General features: G+C 41.6%; 1 protein-coding gene across 1 annotated transcript; it reads right to left on the reverse strand.

The window, feature by feature from the left end:
• Positions 1-303: 303 nt before the first annotated feature.
• LOC140244571 (uncharacterized) lies at positions 304-16,532 on the reverse strand. Its single transcript, XM_072324196.1, has 11 exons — positions 16,420-16,532; positions 8,246-8,945; positions 7,631-7,829; positions 6,782-6,855; positions 6,130-6,218; positions 5,511-5,594; positions 4,833-4,984; positions 3,768-3,848; positions 2,839-2,986; positions 1,989-2,080; positions 304-917 (listed from the first exon to the last, which is right to left on the reverse strand). The coding sequence occupies exons 1-11, from the start codon at positions 16,447-16,449 to the stop codon at positions 704-706; spliced, it is 1,863 nt and encodes a 620-aa protein (XP_072180297.1). The 5' UTR covers positions 16,450-16,532; the 3' UTR covers positions 304-703.
• Positions 16,533-18,699: the final 2,167 nt, after the last annotated feature.

Raw genomic sequence — 18,699 nt, forward strand, 5'->3', positions numbered from 1 at the left:
GCATGGTTTTCAGACCCTTTGCCAACTGGATTCCGTGGCGACGAAGTTTTCAACGTTAAGGGGGTTAATATCCTGAATAACGAAATACATGTAGTACGGGCAGAGGGTTTGGAAGCCAGACTAAAATTGGCCGCGCATTTGGCCCAGTTTGCGTTTACACTGAGAAAAGGCCTGGCTCGCCCGCGGCCGAGACCACCTCCAGAGCGTGGCCAAAGGCGCGGCCAATTTTGGCCCCGCATTTGGCCTTTTGCACGTTTACACTGAAATGAAGGCCGAGCCTCGCACTGTAAATGGGGTCCATGACAATGATGATGTCTCTGTTTAATTGCCACACTGCACCACAATCACGGTTTACAATTGTATGTTGTTAACAAGCAGAAAATGAATCTGCAGGCTAGAATCATAGGCTGGTGGCTCATCAGAATCTCACCTTGAATTGCCTCTCTCCTTGCATTGTATAGATCATTCTTGAATATAGGCTACTACCCCTCTGCTTATCAGACAAACTAAACTGAAAAGCCCATCCATTGACCACTGCATTTATTGTAGATTGGAAAAAAAAGTGAGTGAGTTAGATAATATGTAGCCTTGAAGCAAGGCCAGGTACCCCACATCCCATGACACTACATGAAACACGCCACACACTTCTGCCTTTCCATTCAGCAGAATATTTTGTCCTCGAGTTCAAACCACATCAAACTCGTCAGTCCTCGAGTTCGTCAGAATCGAACTCGTCATCCTCATAGATGAGGTCAGTCAGTGACCGCGTGTTCTCCAAGAAGTAGTCTCGACACGACGGTGAGCAAGCTATGAAGAAAAAGGGCACCTGGCGCACATCGTAGATCTTTCGACAGGGCCGAATGAGCCGCAGGCCAGGGCCATAGAGAGGTCCACCGCAGCAGTCACAGGTTGTGTAGCTGGTGATCAATGACAAGGCATTAATGTACATTACGATCTTGCAGTAGGTTTCCTTTTGTTAATTTATTTTCTAAAAAATAAACAAACATGTATTTATTGTACCCACTGGCTCAAGAGAACATCAAACATTCCCACCTGCCTGGAGGTATCCACCTTGGAGAACCCACAAGACATAAAAGGAAACAGAGCAAACAGCATTTACTACAGGGGAACTCATAACGAGTTGTTTGCGACCACTTAAATTTCCTCGTTATATCAGGTATCTCGTTATAACAGGAACAAAAACAAAAGAATATAAAAGAAATGAGACCTGCGATATTTTCCTCATTATATATCACGTATCTCACTATATCCCACCTTGTTATAAGGAGGTTCTGCTGTACCTGGGTATTACCCACATTGACCCTACTGACGGAGCAGCATGGAAAAGAGCCATTAAGAAAAGGAACTGTATAACCCCACAGAGTGAGGAATATGGGCTTTAAATGATGATGATATTTCTATCTGAATGTCTGCACATGCAAGTTTTGGGCAGCAGAAATTGAACTGGAAGAAAAACTGGCTAAAATTTGCTCTGAATGGTTGTATATACCATAATCTTCATATATTCATCACATATAGCAGAATCTATTGACAATAAAAAAACAAATAAAAAAAAACTTCATGAAAACCATGTATGATGTCAGCATGAAGTAGTAGATATGTGGGACAGTACAACTTGACAGCTTTTCTAATTATAAGTAGACACTCTCTTTTCAAACTTTAATTGCAGAGTGATTATCTTGTTCAAATTTTACTTGCATACAGGCTGCTTGATACAGTCCTAAAATATGATAGAAGCCAAAAATTAAACTCCAGCTTACCAGTAATGAGCATAGTGTAGGTCATACAATGAACTTCTCAGCATCACATTACGACAGTTACGCTACAGTGTATATCAATTGCAAGAGAACCAATTGACTGAGAAATATGCTCAATGCAATGTTGTAAGATCGTTTTACTGCGATAGGGGAGTGCAGCTTTAACAAAATTATATAGAACAAATTCACAGGGAGCAAAGCATATCTCACCTGTTGAGGTAAACCCTTAGGGATTCCTGAAGTCCATCGAGAGCATCCAGACCTTCTTGTTTGCATACCAATGCCGCCATGTCCGACAATCTCTGCAAAGGGTTGTAAAGCGGTAAATGCTACAATCAAGAAATGATTCACCGAGAGTCTCTCTCTCTCATGATCCTTCATTTTTTATCTCCATCTATTTACCTGTCTGTCTATCAACCAATCTATCTCTCTCCATAACTTCAATTAACTCACTCTTCTCTCTCTTTTTCTATTACCCATCTCCCAGTATCCAAATTTTGCTTCTTTTTTGTTCATTTCTCTCTCTCTCTCTCTTTCTCTCTCTCATTCTCTCTCTATCTATCTATCTATCTATTAATCTGTCTGTCTGTCTTTCTGTATATCTATCTATTTCTGTATATACCACATATGTAATTTATTTCATTACACTAGAAGTCCACACTAGACGTGGCTTACCATGGACTGAAAACGATCCTGTAAAGCAAGATACGTTTTGAGAAACTTAAGTGGAAGGGAGACACACTCCCGCACAACATTTTCATTGCAAATTCATACACTTTTGCAAAACTAGAACTGCAGCATATAGCACAATAAAGGCAAAGTGTGATACAAAATGAAATTGTGCAATGAAATTGAAGAGGGTATGCTACATAAGTGACTGGGGGTGGCATTTCATGAAGCGTTTTGTCAGATTTTTTTTTTTCTGACATATTTGCTCTCAGTCAATCAGATGCAAGGATTTCAGTAGCTTATAACAGTTTATCAGGAAAAAAAAAAAGAGAAAATATCTGACAAAATGCTTCATGAAATGTCCCCCATGACCCAGTGACCTGGTACATACTTGTGGGTTGTTCTGGCTGTTCTCCTTCCAGAAGAGCGGATGCATGAAGTTGTTGATGACCCTCAGGTACTTGAGTTCCCGGAGCTTGAGCATCCCACTGGGAAGGGCGGCGATCTGGTTCCCCTCCAGGTTCAGCTCACGCAGTCGCCTGAAATCAACCAATCAATTCACAGCTGGTTATGACATCACAAGAAAGGTTATTCACCAATGGTGACAGGTTATATGGCAAGTATTTATGAGAGGAACATGTTCTGGCAGGAAAGCAGCCAGTAACTCACAAATTTTGCATATCACAAGGTACATGTACTGTAGATGTAACTTGCACTCATTTCAGAAGCATATGGACTGAGATAAAGTAAACAAATAATGACAAACTGTCTGAATCCTTATCTTTATTAAATTATGATAGTGTGGTACAAAATATTATAGGTCTTTCTTCTTTTCTTTAAACAGAGTCATTGTAAAAAATAATATGAACATCAACATTTTTGCTTCAATGTTAGGTAAAGGTCTGGAATTTGTCTTTGCAGATGCCAAAAAAAGAAAAAGAAAAGTGGAAGCAAAACTATGCCATACTGCAAGTAAAACTTGTATCCAATCTCTTGATGACCATCAATTTCACATAAAGGACCTATTGCTGAGAGTAAATGCATGCATATTTTGCGTTTGCTCAGTAAACAAACGGATAAAAATGGTAGGAGTGATTCAGTGTAAAGGTACCTAGTGACAAAAAGAGAGAAAAAAAAAAAAACAATCTAAAATTAAGCTATACATATACACACAAGAAGTGCTGATGATTCCCTTGTGCCCTTTCCAATTAGACCAAAATGCTTGGCAACTCACTCAACTGGCCTTTGGTGACATAAATGTATAATGGTCACTTTACCATCATCTACCACAAACGGACATCACTGAGATGTTTCTCTTACTTGAGATGACTGATTTCATTTGGCAAGAATGTCAGCTTGTTGTAGGACAGGTCCAGGAACTTGATGGGTAATGTGAACAAACTGTAAAACGAGATAAAACATGCATAATAAAGTGATACAACAGATTAATGACTGACATCAAATATCATAAACTGAACGTGATATAAAAAGTAAAAGTGTTGTGACAAAATGATATTTTAAAGATGCAAAGATGGCTGGTGCCACTTTTCTCTAACATGCTGGGGAAAACAAGAATGAACTACATCTGCTACATTTATAATGCTTTACAACATATTACTAGTATTTGAATCAAATCAGCACCAACAGAACATTATTTCCATCCTCTTAGTAGATCTAAGTCATGAATCCACTCTCTGGCACATCGAAAAGCTATCAAAATTGAGCCATGATAAAGTCAAGTTTTCTACCAGATACCCTGAACAATAACAGCATTCCAAAAGAATGTCTAACGGTTAACTTATGCTATCACGAAGAATGTCTAATTGTAAATGCTATCATGTCTAAAGAACTTAACTGTCTTTAAATAACCTATTTGCATAATGTTCACTCTTAACACAAGAACATTATCTATGCACATATCACTGGAACCATTGGGTGTTATATCAGTGGATACTCTGGCTCATTTTGACGTGAGATACAAAATAACAACTACAACAGCTTGTTCTATCATACACAGCCACTTTTAATAAAAGGTGGGACTATTCTCTTTCTTTTCTTTTCTTTTACTTTTTTATTGGTGTGGGGGGGGGGGGTAATTATGTGAGTTACTCTTTGCTGAGCCATGAAAGGACAGTTTCTGATTGAGGGAGGATATGCGAATTATTCTTACGCAAGCCATTACTGTTTTTTTTTTTTTGTTCTGTTGTTTTGTTTTGTAATCTTTTTTTAATGAGGGGGGATCAAGGTTATGTGAGCTACTCTTAGCCAAACTGGGAACTGAATTTTAATATTCATTTATTGTTTGTTTGCTGTTGATGTCATTGTTTGTTTTTTATGAGGGGTGTGACATCCCCCATCTACTCCCAACTGGGATGCGGTCCTCACCTGGGAGGCAGGTCTGAGAGGATACAGAAGGAGAGGACCAGTGTGCGGAGGCGAGTCAGGTTGCCGACCTCGTAGGGCACCTCCCGGATCGGATTGTTCCTCAGCTTCAGCACCAGCAGGTTCTCAATCTCAAAGACTATGGACGGAATGATCTGCAATTCGAGAGATAACGTCAGAAAGCTTATCTTTGTGTTCATTCTCCCAACGATGAGAGAAACAGCTCCACCATGAATAAAACATCAGATGATACATGTACCTATTTTTATATCAAGCATGTGAATTGCTCTGCAAAACTAATATCAGGGCTTGTAAACTGAAAAAAAAAATACACATCTTGAGACTTATGGTGTTGTCAATAATTATGATATACGCGTATCTATAACTAATTCAGAATAAGCTATGTAAAAAAAAAAAAGAAAAAAAATTGTTAATTTCAAAGTGCACATAAGACAAGGAAACAACTATACTTGATTATTAGCAAAGGTTATAGAAGCTCATTTTGAGAGCTGCAAATGCTTCAATAGCATCCTTAGCACATTATTTCACACAAGGGAATATACTCCAGAGCCAAAACACATCTGAAATATCATTGGTATGAAAGTTTAGGGATATGACTGAATGAATTTGAGGCCATGCTACAATGACAAACTTGCCCAAATGACTACAACATCTCCTCACCTTGAAGTCATTGAAGGACAGATTGAGATATGTCAGTGTCTTTAAAACTGGATTCATCTGAGGCAGTGCTGACACAAAATGAGCCTGCAAAATAAAACATCATGAACATAAAACATCATAGACAATCATGTCAAAAGACAATTCTTTGGTAATCACAAACATGTGCACATTATAATCAAAGTTTAACAAAACAAGCCACATACGTATTTGCAGAAGACACGTGTAATCAACTATCAAACCAGGCAAACAGAGAATGAAGACAAAAGTGAATTTAAATCTATGCTCTATATTCTGATCTCATTCAGGCTAAAGTTATAACAAATGCCACATTCGTGTGTCTGCCAAATTGATATCGAAGAAGAATTCAAGCAGATGTAACAAGTCAAAATGACACTCCACATCAGTCTGTCATAGAGGGAATGCTGAAGCAAGTCTTCAAACATAGATTCCTGTCTATTTTTCTCCATGATTAAACCTTGAAGTTAACGCAACAAGTGAGAAACTGACTCTTTACTATCAGGATCTTTCTGCATGCTACATGTACTGCTTTTTTTCTTTTTTTTATCTCATCACAAAAATGTATGTAACTGAATTTCAAGCTCCCAGGTGGTAGTCTTACCTTCAGACTGAGGGCCACACCTCCATTAACAAGGCACTCCAGAATTGCCAGTTCAGCTGGGTTGATCTGAGACTCAGGGTTGGGAGAGTCTGGAAAGAGAGCAGAACAGACAAGACATTACACGAATTTAACAATTTTGGAAGTACAGCATTTCATATCCATGATATGAAGCAAACCTTAACACTTCCCACACACAATTTGATGTAATGATGGCAAATTGCATCATGGGAAAGAACATGGGGGTATGTTGGGTTTTTGCAAAACTGTTCGCCGACACCCTGAGCTTTTAGTCGCCCTGATTTAGATAATTGGTCCAATTTGTCATGTTTTTCATGTACTCTGCCAATATATGGATATATTTTGATGCCTCTAGGCTTCTCAGATACAATACTTTGGTATTACCCACTTGAGACTTGCCCCAGCCGGTTTGGTAAGAGATGCTACTCTTGTACACAGCATTCATTGAACAAATCAATTTTTTTTTTCCATTCAGAAACAATGCCTTGGACGATTGTAAAGGCAAAGGCATTAAGATGATGACAAACTGAAAACAAACAAACAAACAAACAAACAAACAAATAACAAAAACAATCCCACCATAGATGCCAAAGGAAATGAAGCAAAGGCCTACTACAAGTTGTATTAAACTTACCAAATGGCTCTCCTGACCTTCTTGAACCCTGAAAGTACTTTGAGACTGGTGCACTGAACAGGGATTCCTTGTCTCTGTGAGAAAGAAAAAGGGAAAAAAGAAAGACAAACTTACACCATCAGCCCTTTCTCCAAACATTTAGTTTCCTTCAGTTCTAGAATATTTACCTTGCAAAACCAGAAGGCAATGTGGACTGATATTGTTATGCTTACAGTGATGACCATTTTGCAAAAGGCAAAAGGTTGTCAGAGGTTTCTTTGATTGATAATCAGATCAGACCATGCTGGATTACATAGAATGTTTAGCTATTTCTTATACCTAGTATGACTAGTGATGGTAATGCTTAAAAACCAACTCTTTAACTTTGTTCATAAAATTTGAATAATGAATATTTTATTATGTTATAATATTCTATCATAGTTTGGTAATTGGATTACCATGGTCATTGATTCAGCCCTGTGGAATTTGATTGTTGCAGGAAGTTTCCTACATGTTTCTCTAGTTCTCTACACATTTTTTCTTTCTAGTTTGAAGATTGTTCATGAATGATAGATTGGAGATATTTGTTTTAATGTAAATCTTCTAGTAGCAAGGGATCTGTTGTTTTTAATAGCAGATTTTTGGAACTAAAATGCATTGCATGTACGTCTGAATCTGAAATGCTGCCATGCAAGCCGCACCAGATTCTGCTATAGTTGTCTTTCTAACATCAGTCCATTCTATGAACTATCACTAGCTTTTTGTGAGATGTAACAAGCCTAGTATCACATCTGTCAAGAATTTCCACCCTTAAAAACAAAAGAACATGTAACACGACAACACAAAAGAGAAAGAGAGGCTTCTGCGTACCGTCTCAGCGGCGGAAGCGACTTTCCGTTGACGCTCATCGAGCCCGCCGACTGAAGCGGCTTCCCCGTTTGGTCACTGTGCATCTGGCTCTGCACGTCCTCCAGCACCAACTGCCGCATCTGCTGCTCGATCTCGCACGCCATCTCGATCAGGAGCTGGTGCTGGGGCACGCGGGGATTAACGGTAGGAATGTCTTCGCCTGGTGGGGGGGGGGGGGACATTCAAAGTCAGGATGATCAAGGTCTTCGAGCGCAACATGTTTTTTAGACATGGGGTGGGTGACTCATTCAGAAATGTAGTAAATAAATTCAAGCTTGATGTCTGTTTAATAAATCAATACAGTATGATATTCAGTATCAAGTAGTAATACAATTGTAACAATATTTTCTTGTTTTTTTATTTTGAAAAACTGGAAGAGTATGGTGGAGACAGCTCAAGATTAACTAAACAAGAAAGAAGATTTCTTACACACTATACCAAATTGGGTCCACTTTGTTCTCATTACACAACAGACTGGTGCTAAAGATAATCGAACAAAGCATAAAATGTCACATATCCTCAGCATTTCTGACCATTACCTTTGGTAGAAGTTAAAAGCATCTCATGATAACTCACCTTTTAATTCAAGTGTGTTCACCTTCTCCTGTCTCGGGGTGTTTGTGAAACTAGCAAACAACGTCGTCATCTTTTTGAAGTTCTGTTTGGAGAAGACAATATTCTTCACTTGCTCTCTTGGCATCTCATACACTCGCGACAGATCGTAGCAGAAATCGTTCAGAGAGAAGGCAGGGATCTCATAGTACCTCGGATCATCAACGTTGGCATACAGAATTTCGTGTTTGACTTCGGGAGGTTGTTTAGGCTGTCGCAAGGGAAACGGATCGGGTCCTCTGGGTTTGTATGGTTTCACCAGGGAGTCTGATTCCAATGCCTTGCCCGCTGCTTTGTTGGCCCTGTTGTTCATGTTATATCTGGATTCAATGATAAACTTCCAGTCGGGAGGCGCTTCTGGCGAGGATAATGACTGACTGCTTGCTGACTGCAGTGCCATATCCTTTGTTCGAGGGGTGTTCTGAGGTGCGTAGACATCTTCGTTGATGTCTGAGGTCACGGACTGAGCGTCACTGGGCAGAGAGGGAGCCAGGAACTGGTGATGCTCGCTGAACTCTTGACTGAGTTCGAAGAGGGATGGTACACTCTGACTCTGATAGAGTTGGTAAGAGGTGGTCTTGTATGCCGATGGCTCCGGTTTGGCTGGAGGAGGCTGAGCAATGGGTCTCCTCAGCAGCACAGGTGCGGTGTTCTTGGGTTTCTTCTGCAAAAGAAAACACAATTTACCAATAAATTTTTGCAGAAAACATATTTCAAAGTTGCTTTTTGTCTGAAAATATGTCACTTTTGTCACTAGAAATATAGAATACACATGGCAGTTGTAATGCATGTAAGTTTGCATGGATAGTCTCCAATCTATAGCCTCCTTTACAGACAGTATTCACCGCTGATAGTATTGTCATACAGCTTACAAACAGCACATGAGCTAGAGGGTCTATTCTAGTATTAAGAACACATTTACCTAATGCAGTGCAATGAATTGGGCGCTGAATTCTGAAGTGCACAGCGAGGACTAAAGACGTCTCAGACAAAATCACTCATTGGACATCATGGCACTGGCAGATTATATTTTACTACCAATTCCTCCCAGAATAACACTTCAAAGATTAGCTACAAAACCCTGTACTTTGGTCTCTGGTCCCCCATGATCATCGATGATATTATTAAGACAAAGATAGTTTCAGATGGGATAGGGTTGCCCTGCCCTGCCTGAGGCCCAAACACGAAGCGTTCGGGCTGCTGGTGCAGTTCCTTGTTTGTTCAAACCATGTCAATGCTAATGCACTTGTCAATGTAATGACTCACCCCACTACCCCCGGACATTGGTGCGTCATTTCCTCATTTGGTCCGTCAAATTTGTGACCCAGGTGTTCGTCATTTTACCAGCTTTGTCCGTCAAATTTTTGACCGAGGGGTGCGTCCAAATCCCATCATTGTCGGTCAAAATTTTGACCGAGGGGTGCGTCATGGTACGTCACTTGGCTATGGAAAATAACACGCATTATTTTGAACCGAGGGGTGCGTCATGGTACGTCACTTGGCTATGGAAAACTGCACACATTTTTGCACGCTACCAGTACCGGATACACGTATCGCGAGTGAAATTACAGTGAGCGCTTTCCCGCGGCAAGTGAAAATCAAAGTCGGGAAGCGTTTTGGAATAAGAGGGAAAAATGCTTGCCAGAATCTGGCAAGCAAATAATTTAAAAGCCACCCTTTCTCCTTACATTTTCCCTCCAACAAACCCATGAAATCATGCATAGAGGGTTCTACTCAATCTCAAACCAGGGACTGTTCAGCGATGTAACAACTTAGTTCAACCTTTACTGTCGAACGCTTAGTGCCTATTGCATATTGCGATGCAACACCAACACACATTGCTATCAAAGAAAGTTCGTGTACATTCCAATACAATGTGCGTCCCTAAATGATGTTCTGTGGTGACAAAGGCGAATTTTTGACAGTAAAAGAAGCGGCAGCAGAAGAAACTGCCTGCCGCATGCCATATTCTGCTCGCGGGATAGTCCGACCAGCAGACGCGCGACGCTGTTAGCTGTGAGAATCTCTACGTACAGCGACTGGGCTGTATGTAGTTACTCGCGGGAATGCCGTGGCGTGGTGTGTACCTGCGCTGCAGCAGTATGCATCCACCGGACTAGCAATGGCCGCGCACACACAGCGCATCTGCACACATGTGATTGTCATGTATGGATTGCATGCACAGAATATACAGTTGAACCTCTCTTATCTGACCTCCCTTTATCCGTATCTCTCTATTATACGGACGCAATCTCGCCGTGATTTTTTTTTTTTTAATAATTACGGGAGGAAAGGGGGATTCCCAACTCCTTGAGAACTCCTACACAAACACACATGAATTACATATTACTTCCAACATTAACATACACCTCTATTTTGGGGTCTGTTACTGAGTGTAACAATGAAAAGGTTGCAGTATACACATTACTACATGTGGTACTACAATGGGCTACATCAGTACATGTGTATGTATATGTACATGTATAAAGCATTGAGTCTCCCATATCCAGCCAAATCCCTTATCCGGATGAGCCCCGGTCCCGACATGTCCGGATACGAGAGGTTCAACTGTACTACTGTACGGAATATCGTAGCAGCAGTGTGATGTACGGTGAATGACGGTACGGTGCTTACAGGGCCATGGTAAGGGAAACTTGCCGAAACTTTTACAAATTATGTTTACCAACCAAAAGAAAATGAAATTGCTTGAATAAAACGTACATGCAAAAATCGTTTCAGTATTTATGGGGGTGTGTCAAATGTACCGAGGATGTCCGTCAAAAAAGTGACTGAGGTGTGTGTCACTTTCAACGTGTTGTCCGTCAAAAAAGTGACAGTGGTGTTTATCACTTGCAGCATTTTGTCCGTCAAAAAAGTGATCGACTGTGGTGTCCGTCAAAAACCCCGTGTGGTCAGTCAAAAAATGATCATGACGCACCCATGTCCGGGGGTAGTGGGGTGCGTCATTACATTGACAAGTGCATAACACTCTAACAGTCAGTTAGGCATAACCTAACTACACGCAGCCGCTGTCGCAAATCGCGACAGCGCTGCACCTCTATTCCTTCGCGTTCACTGTTTCCTTCATGAATATCTTTATTAATCGTGGAAAACTAAAATATAAGGAATTATCGTAATCTATGACCATCATTCAATAACCGGTATGCGATTTTTTGTTTAATTACGTCTAAAACTTACCGAAATCTATGGCTGAAATCAGGTCTGTAAACGTCCTTACTGCTTCACTCCTCATCTGCGTGTTATATGAATGGATCTACTACAAGTTTTACGTAAAAAGCAACAAACCACTTCTGAATGCGCATGCGTGGTTGCATGCTTGTTGTTATTTGCTCCCACTTTTGGCCTAAATTTTCACTTTTTAAAAACAGAATTTCTGCATATGCCTCTAAATTTGAGCAAATAGTATCTTCAAGCAACTAATTACCAGAAATATTCTTCATTACTGGCTTCATTCGGACGGGAAATACTAGTTCCATTTTTTTGCTCAAGGAAGAAGACTCCCACAGTGTTCATCACTCTGGTCCCACATATGAGGATTCTAGCAGGGTGTCAGCCACACACAACAAAGGCCCTTTCTTTGCATGAGGAGTCACCCACACATGTCATGCATGCTGCACCTACAGTGTAGAACAGCCGGATAGTGTAGCACTAGAGTCCACAACACAGCTTCTTCTGAATTCTGCTCTTGTTGGATTTCTTACCTCCAGTGATGATTTCTAAGCAACTCCTTCTGCTAAGTTCTGGATCTTTCATGCAGATTTCAGCAAATAGGGTGAGATCGTTCTGATCCCGTTTCATTTTGCTTCGTGGAACTATCACTGAATTGTTTATGAATTTACTAGTTCTGGCCTGCCAGTACTGAGTTATTACTGCTCATGTCTACATTATACTACATGTAATTGTATTAAAGTCAGACAAAGGCTCAAGTCAGTATGGGTTCGCTACAAATCACAGGTACTACTGCTTTGTTACTAGTGTGCCTTCATGTAGCATTTTCTAGTGGAGATGAATTCAAGCAGCAAGACACGATACAAAGAGGGTCTACTCCGAGCAGAAGTAAGTTGGTGAATGGAAACAGCCAACATTTTGATTTGTCTGACCTCTTTCTGTACTGGATAGATGGATTAGGCCTCTATCATGGCAGTCTGCACACATACACCACCTTGCCTACCTCAGATGGATATGGCTATTTGTTGAGGAACCCGAAAGTACATGTCATCTTTGCTCTGAAAAATCAACGTACAGAAGCAATCTTCACACAGAAAAACCTGTCCTACTTAGCCGTATTACTCTTGCTTGGGGGAGATACGGAGATGAATCCCGGTCCACGCTCTGTCAAGTACCCATGCCTAATCTGCGAGAAAGCTGCAAAGTGGGGTCAAAACTGTCTGCAGTGTGACGAGTGTGACGGATGGTATCACACAGATTGTATGAAGATGCCCCTCAACATCTATAAGGCATATGCTGACACGAGTCTTACATGGATTTGCTGCCAGTGTGGCTTACCCAACATCAGCCCCTCGGTGTTCAACACCCTCAATAACACACAGACTTCAAATCAATTCAGCAGTTTGGAAGACACAGCCAGTCTAGATGATAGTGAAATTGGTCTACCAAATGCTACTTCATCCCCTACAAGGAGTCAACACCACGGCAATGGGCAATCAACAAGGAAAAACATGTCTTCGAGCAGTGGCATCAAATGCATTGTTGTGAATTGTGATGGACTGTACAATAAAATTCCTCATTTGGAAGCAATGATAGATACACATAAACCTGATGTCATCATTGGAACAGAGTCACATTTAAAACCAAACATCCTCACTTCTGAGATCACCCCGACTGGCTTTACCACATATAGGAAGGACAGGACACATGCTAGGAAAGGAGGAGTTTTCATCATGATAAAGGATTCTTACGTAGCAACTGAATGCAGTATTTGTACATCTCAGTCTGAACAGATGTGGATCTCTTTGCAAATTAAAGGCTATAAGCCTTTAATCATTGGAGCATTCTACAGGCCTCCCAACTCAGACAAAGAAAACATCCTGCACCTTTCTCAGTCCCTAACACACATCTCCACAAGCATGGGAAACCCAATCATACTTGTTGCAGGTGACTTCAACTTACCTCACATTGACTGGGCTAAACGCACTGTCCAGCCGTATGCTAGTGAAGCAGGAAAATGCTCTTGCCTCCTCGATGTTTGCAATGACTTTCATTTGGAGCAGATGGTTAGAGAGCCTACTAGAACAGCAGGCGTCACTGAGAACATACTTGACCTTGTTCTCACCACCCATCCGGCTTTTATTGATGATTGCAAAGTCACAGCAGGAATCAGTGACCACGATCTTGTGAGCTTCAGAGTAAGCCGCACTCCTTCAGTCACAAAAAAGAAGGCTCGAAAGGTATTCCTGTACAGCAAAGCTGACACAGCCAGCTTGAAGGCAGGTCTGCTCAAGTTCCAGTCTACCTTCCTGAATAGCAGCCCAGGTTCCAGATCTGTACAGCAAAACTGGAATTCCTTTAGGACGGAAATCAGCAACCTCATGGATAAACACATACCGTCAAAGATGTCTGGAAAGAAAGGAACCAACCCTTGGATCACAAACACCTCGAAGAGAGGGATCAGGAAAAAGCAGAAGCTGTACAACAAAGCTAAGGCCTCAAAAACATCAGATGACTGGCTTAAGTACAAGAATTTTCAAAAAGAGCTTAGGAGTCAACTTCGGCATAACTACTGGACTTATCAAAACAAGATGTTCTCTCCAGCAGACAAGAACAACAAAGCCTTCTGGAAGTTCATTAAATCTAGAAAGCAAGAGTCAATCGGTATTGTATCTCTTAAACATGGTCAGCAGCTAATCTCAGACAGCAAGGGAAAGGCAACAGTATTGAATGACCAGTTTCAATCGGTCTTCACCATGGAGGATCGCACAAACATCCCAGATCTCGGACAGCCTACCTGTCCATCCATGGACCGCATTGAGATTTCCGTGGAAGGTATTGCCAAGCTACTAAAAGCCATAGATACAGGCAAAGCAACAGGACCAGACGGCATACCGGGTAGAATCTTGAAATACCATGCTGAGGACATTGCACCAATCCTCGCCTTCATCTTCCAGCAGTCCCTGGACACAGGAATGGTGCCATCTGACTGGCGTCTTGCAAACATCTCTCCCATCTTCAAGAAAGGTGACAAGAGCATGGCTTCCAACTACCGCCCTGTATCAATCACATCCATTTGCAGCAAACTGCTTGAACATATAATCTTCACCAACATCATGGATCACTATGACGAAAACAACATTCTGAATGATGTACAACACGGCTTCCGCCCTGGCCATTCATGTGAGTCCCAGTTAATTATCACATCACAAGACATTGCATGCTCTCTGGATCAAAAAGAGCAGATTGATGCAGTTGCTCTAGACTTCTCCAAAGCCTTTGACCGTGTCCCCCATGAGCGCCTTCTCCGGAAACTCCAGCATTATGGGATCCATGACAGCCTCCTTCAGTGGATCAAAGTTTTTCTCACGGAAAGGTCACAACGGGTTGTAGTTGACGGAGAGTCATCCGAATGGGTTCCAGTCACATCTGGGGTACCGCAGGGTACGGTCCTCGGTCCGCTTCTCTTCATATCCTTCATCAATGATATAGTAGATGGGATCTCTTCCAAAATCCGACTCTTTGCAGATGATTGCCTCATATACCGACCTATCAGTGACCTCAATGACAGTCAGGCCCTGCAACACGATCTCAACCAGCTGTTCACATGGGCTGATACGTGGCAGATGAAATTCAATACTGAGAAATGTTATCATATCTCATTCTCCCTTCGTCACAAAGCCACCAGAAATACATACACCCTGGGAGACACTCCCCTTGCATCTGTACCAGATCTCCGGTATCTAGGGCTAACTCTTTCATCCAACCTATCCTGGCAAAGTCACATCAACAACATCACATCCCGGGCCAATCGGATGCTAGGACTAGTCAGCAGAAACCTACGAAAGACCTCGCAAAGGATCCGCCAACAAGCATACTTCTCCCTAGTGAGACCACGCCTAGAATACTGTAGCTCAGTCTGGAACCCACATACAAACAAACACATTTCCCAAATAGAAGCCATCCAAAGGCGAGCAGCAAGATTCACCCTCCAGAGGTATCACCGTCCAGACAGTGTCTCTGCCATGATTGAACAACTTAGATGGGAAAGTCTGGAGAGGAGAAGAAATGCTGCTAGCCTCTTCCTCATGTACAAATTCAGCACAACATGGCAGCCATCAATGCACAGCACTACACATCACCCATGATTGTTAGCAACACACGACAGTACCATCCAAACAAGTTGCTGGCAATTCCTACCCGAACCCAACTCTATCGGAACTCATTTTTTCCACGCACAGTAACTGCTTGGAATAGGCTTCCTAAAAACGCCCTTGAAGCCACTTCATTGGAGGCCTTCAAGAGAGCTCTTCCACTCGGCATCTAGACTGAGGAACTGGATTTTTACTCGCACCATATATTTTTAATGCACCAACAAGCATGCACTGCAAATGAGCACCTAAGTTCAACTCCTTAGCACTACATCCTGACTTATGGATCCTGCTGAGTATCTTCGTAGAAGTAGAAGTAGAAGTTTGTTGATTTTTTGAAGCTCTCGAAGGAAAAGATGCCACCGCACGATCTATACTCCGAAAAATTCAACAACTAGTAGCGGTAACGTGTTAGGCCTACCCATCCACGCAATTCAAAAATTTCAAACAGCATTTTTCTCTTTTAACAATTGGTATAGCCATGTCGCACACTAGCAGCATATCTCTGGATGACGATGCTGTACAGCAATGCCCGGATGAGATTCCCAATAAATCCTGAATGAGACCCGACTTTCTAGTACTGAGCTGAGGCCTGAGCTCCGGGTTGCGCAATTGCGATCCGAGCGCGAGATGCTTCTTCATTTGATCGCGAGACTTACAACAAAACTCCCACATGGATCGACATGTACGGGACTAAGCGTTCATCACTCTGAAAGTGCGCAACAACTTTGCATCTTATGCGCAACTAATTCACTCTCATCGAAAAAAAAAAAACAGAATAAGGATATCAAATCTCACCGTCATGTTTGCCAGTCCTTTAGATGTCATGGCTTTCTGATAGCTATGGTTCTTTCTCTGACATTTTTGCTTGAAAGTTGATGGTTTACTGATGTCACCGTGGAAACGTCGAGGAAAACTACAATCTCGCTCGCTTGTTCTCGCTCACCTAGCTATGTGGACGTAAACGAGATTATCTCGCGAGATTTTACTCTGGGGCCAACTCAACGGCGGTTTACGCACTGTGCAGTGCTGCTATGCTGCTGAGCTGTGTGCATTCATACCCGATGATCGCGCCGGAGGATACGCGGCGGCGGGGAGTTCAAACGCTAAGCCATATAGGGACAGGGTACATTCGGCTGAGCTGCTGCAGGTTGACAATACAAGTCGCAAATTGACCCCTAATCTCAGTTCTATGTTTGAATCAAGTGGAAGAGCGTATATGCTGGACAAAGGTAAGATGATTTAAAGATTTAACCGAGCCGATTGTGTACTGTAGTGTAGTGACAACAATCAAAAGCAAACCAGATAACCAGTTAACCAGACGCAGACACTGAGACAGAGCAGCCAGCTCGGAGAGGTGCTAGGTGAAAAGCCTGATCGACCCAGCATCTGGCAGTAGCCTAACGTTAGAAGATAACATTAACAGACAAATAAGATACTAGTACTTCGTAGAGAATCAGATCCAGGTATTATGAAATGCCCAGCCTAATTTAGTGTGTACTGTGTGGTAAATTGCATGCTAAGTATTGATTTATCAAGTGTTTGAATATACCTCCAGGCTCCACCTAACTGCGACCAGCCCCAACACGCAGTGTTGGGGCTGCGCATTGTAGCAGATATGATCATGACAGGCGAAGTATAGCGTTTAAATATCAATATGAAATCGCAAAAATTCTGTAATATGAAGACTTACAGGTGAAGTTATAATGTTGAAGACTGACTGCGTTCAACTTTTGGTCCTGCCAATATTCCATTTCTGCTCGAATTGATGAGTTAAATACGACTCGGTCGAAAGGAACTTGGGAGAACGACATCTTATACAGTCAATGGATTTGAAACTTGTGCGCATGCGCAGATGGACCTGTAAAAAAAACGTTTTTTCAAGATCATTGGACCAGTGTGAACAAGAACAAGGTGAACGTATGGTAGGAATTAGATAAGAATCTTATGTATACTATAAAAGTAAGTTTTTTTCTAGTGAAATTCGAAACTTACGGAGGCGCGAAAATCTGTGACAGACTGTGTATGTTTTTCAAGCTTACCAATATAGCACTCTATTGACTCAGGACGCTCCCACAGTGTGTAACTGTGTACACGGAGCGTCCCGGGGTTAGGCTCCACCAAGCATGCAAAGGGAGGAGGTTTGTTTTCATTCTTGGCGTTGGTTTGTTTGTCTGTTGGCCGAATAACTCAAAAAGTTGGGAAAGGATTTTACTGAAACTTGCAGTCAAAGTTGATGATAACACAAGGAACAGTCGGATAAATTTTGGTAGTGATCTGGAAATTTTTATGAATATTTTGAGGGATTTTTGTTGTTTCGGCAGTAGATCCTACACTGAGCATGCTGAGTGACAGGTTCAATGTCATATTAATAAACTTGGGAGTTAAGTTCAAGCTGCTGTGCGCATTTGAGGTTTGCATATACACATAAATTACAGCAACAGTGCATGCTGTATTTAGGAGAGAGCCATGCAGCTGGAAGCTGATGATGTTTACAAACAAGAGGTCTCTAGACTCTAGATCTAGATATCAGTGATATATTTTATTCAGATACATTGTATTGGGAACCATGGGCGAATTTCAGCATGCGTGTATGGGTGGAAATGAGCTGCTTGGCGGAGGTCTGCTTTTCTAGTCACCTCCGCCAAGGGAGGAGGTTATGTTTTCACTACTGTTGGTTAGTTTGTTTGTCAGTGTGCAAAATAACTAAAAAAAGTTGTGCACAGATTTGGATGAAACTTGCAGAAAAGGTAGAGAATGACACAAGGAACAGCTAGATGATTACATTTTGACCTTGGTAGTGATCCAGAAATTTTTATGGATTTAACGAAGGATTTTCGACATTTTGGCAAGTAGAGTCCAAACCACACCATGAATTTTAAACCTGCATTTGATGAGTAAAATATTAGCTTAGCGTTTTTGAGAAGGCAGTACTTGCAAAGTTGTCCATATAGATGCTAGGCCTATACCTTGATCAATAAAGCAAGACCATAAGCTTTTCTGTTCTTTCGATAGCTTTATTACGGTACTTCTTGCAAATCTTCCAGACATTACAAATGGTAGTCAGTCATAACAGCT

This window comes from Diadema setosum, chromosome 21 (assembly GCF_964275005.1).
Source record: "Diadema setosum chromosome 21, eeDiaSeto1, whole genome shotgun sequence".
In the NCBI taxonomy this organism is placed as follows: Eukaryota; Metazoa; Echinodermata; class Echinoidea; order Diadematoida; family Diadematidae; genus Diadema; species Diadema setosum.

Excerpts from the sequence above, each read along its gene's own strand:
- LOC140244571 (XM_072324196.1), bottom strand. The coding sequence starts at position 16,449 with ATGACATCTAAAGGACTGGCAAACATGACG. Across the intron at positions 6,219-6,781 it reads AAGGTCAGGAGAGCCATTTG|ACTCTCCCAACCCTGAGTCT; the intron begins GTAAGTTTAATA and ends CTCTCTTTCCAG. Across the intron at positions 918-1,988 it reads CTAAGGGTTTACCTCAACAG|CTACACAACCTGTGACTGCT; the intron begins GTGAGATATGCT and ends ATTGATCACCAG.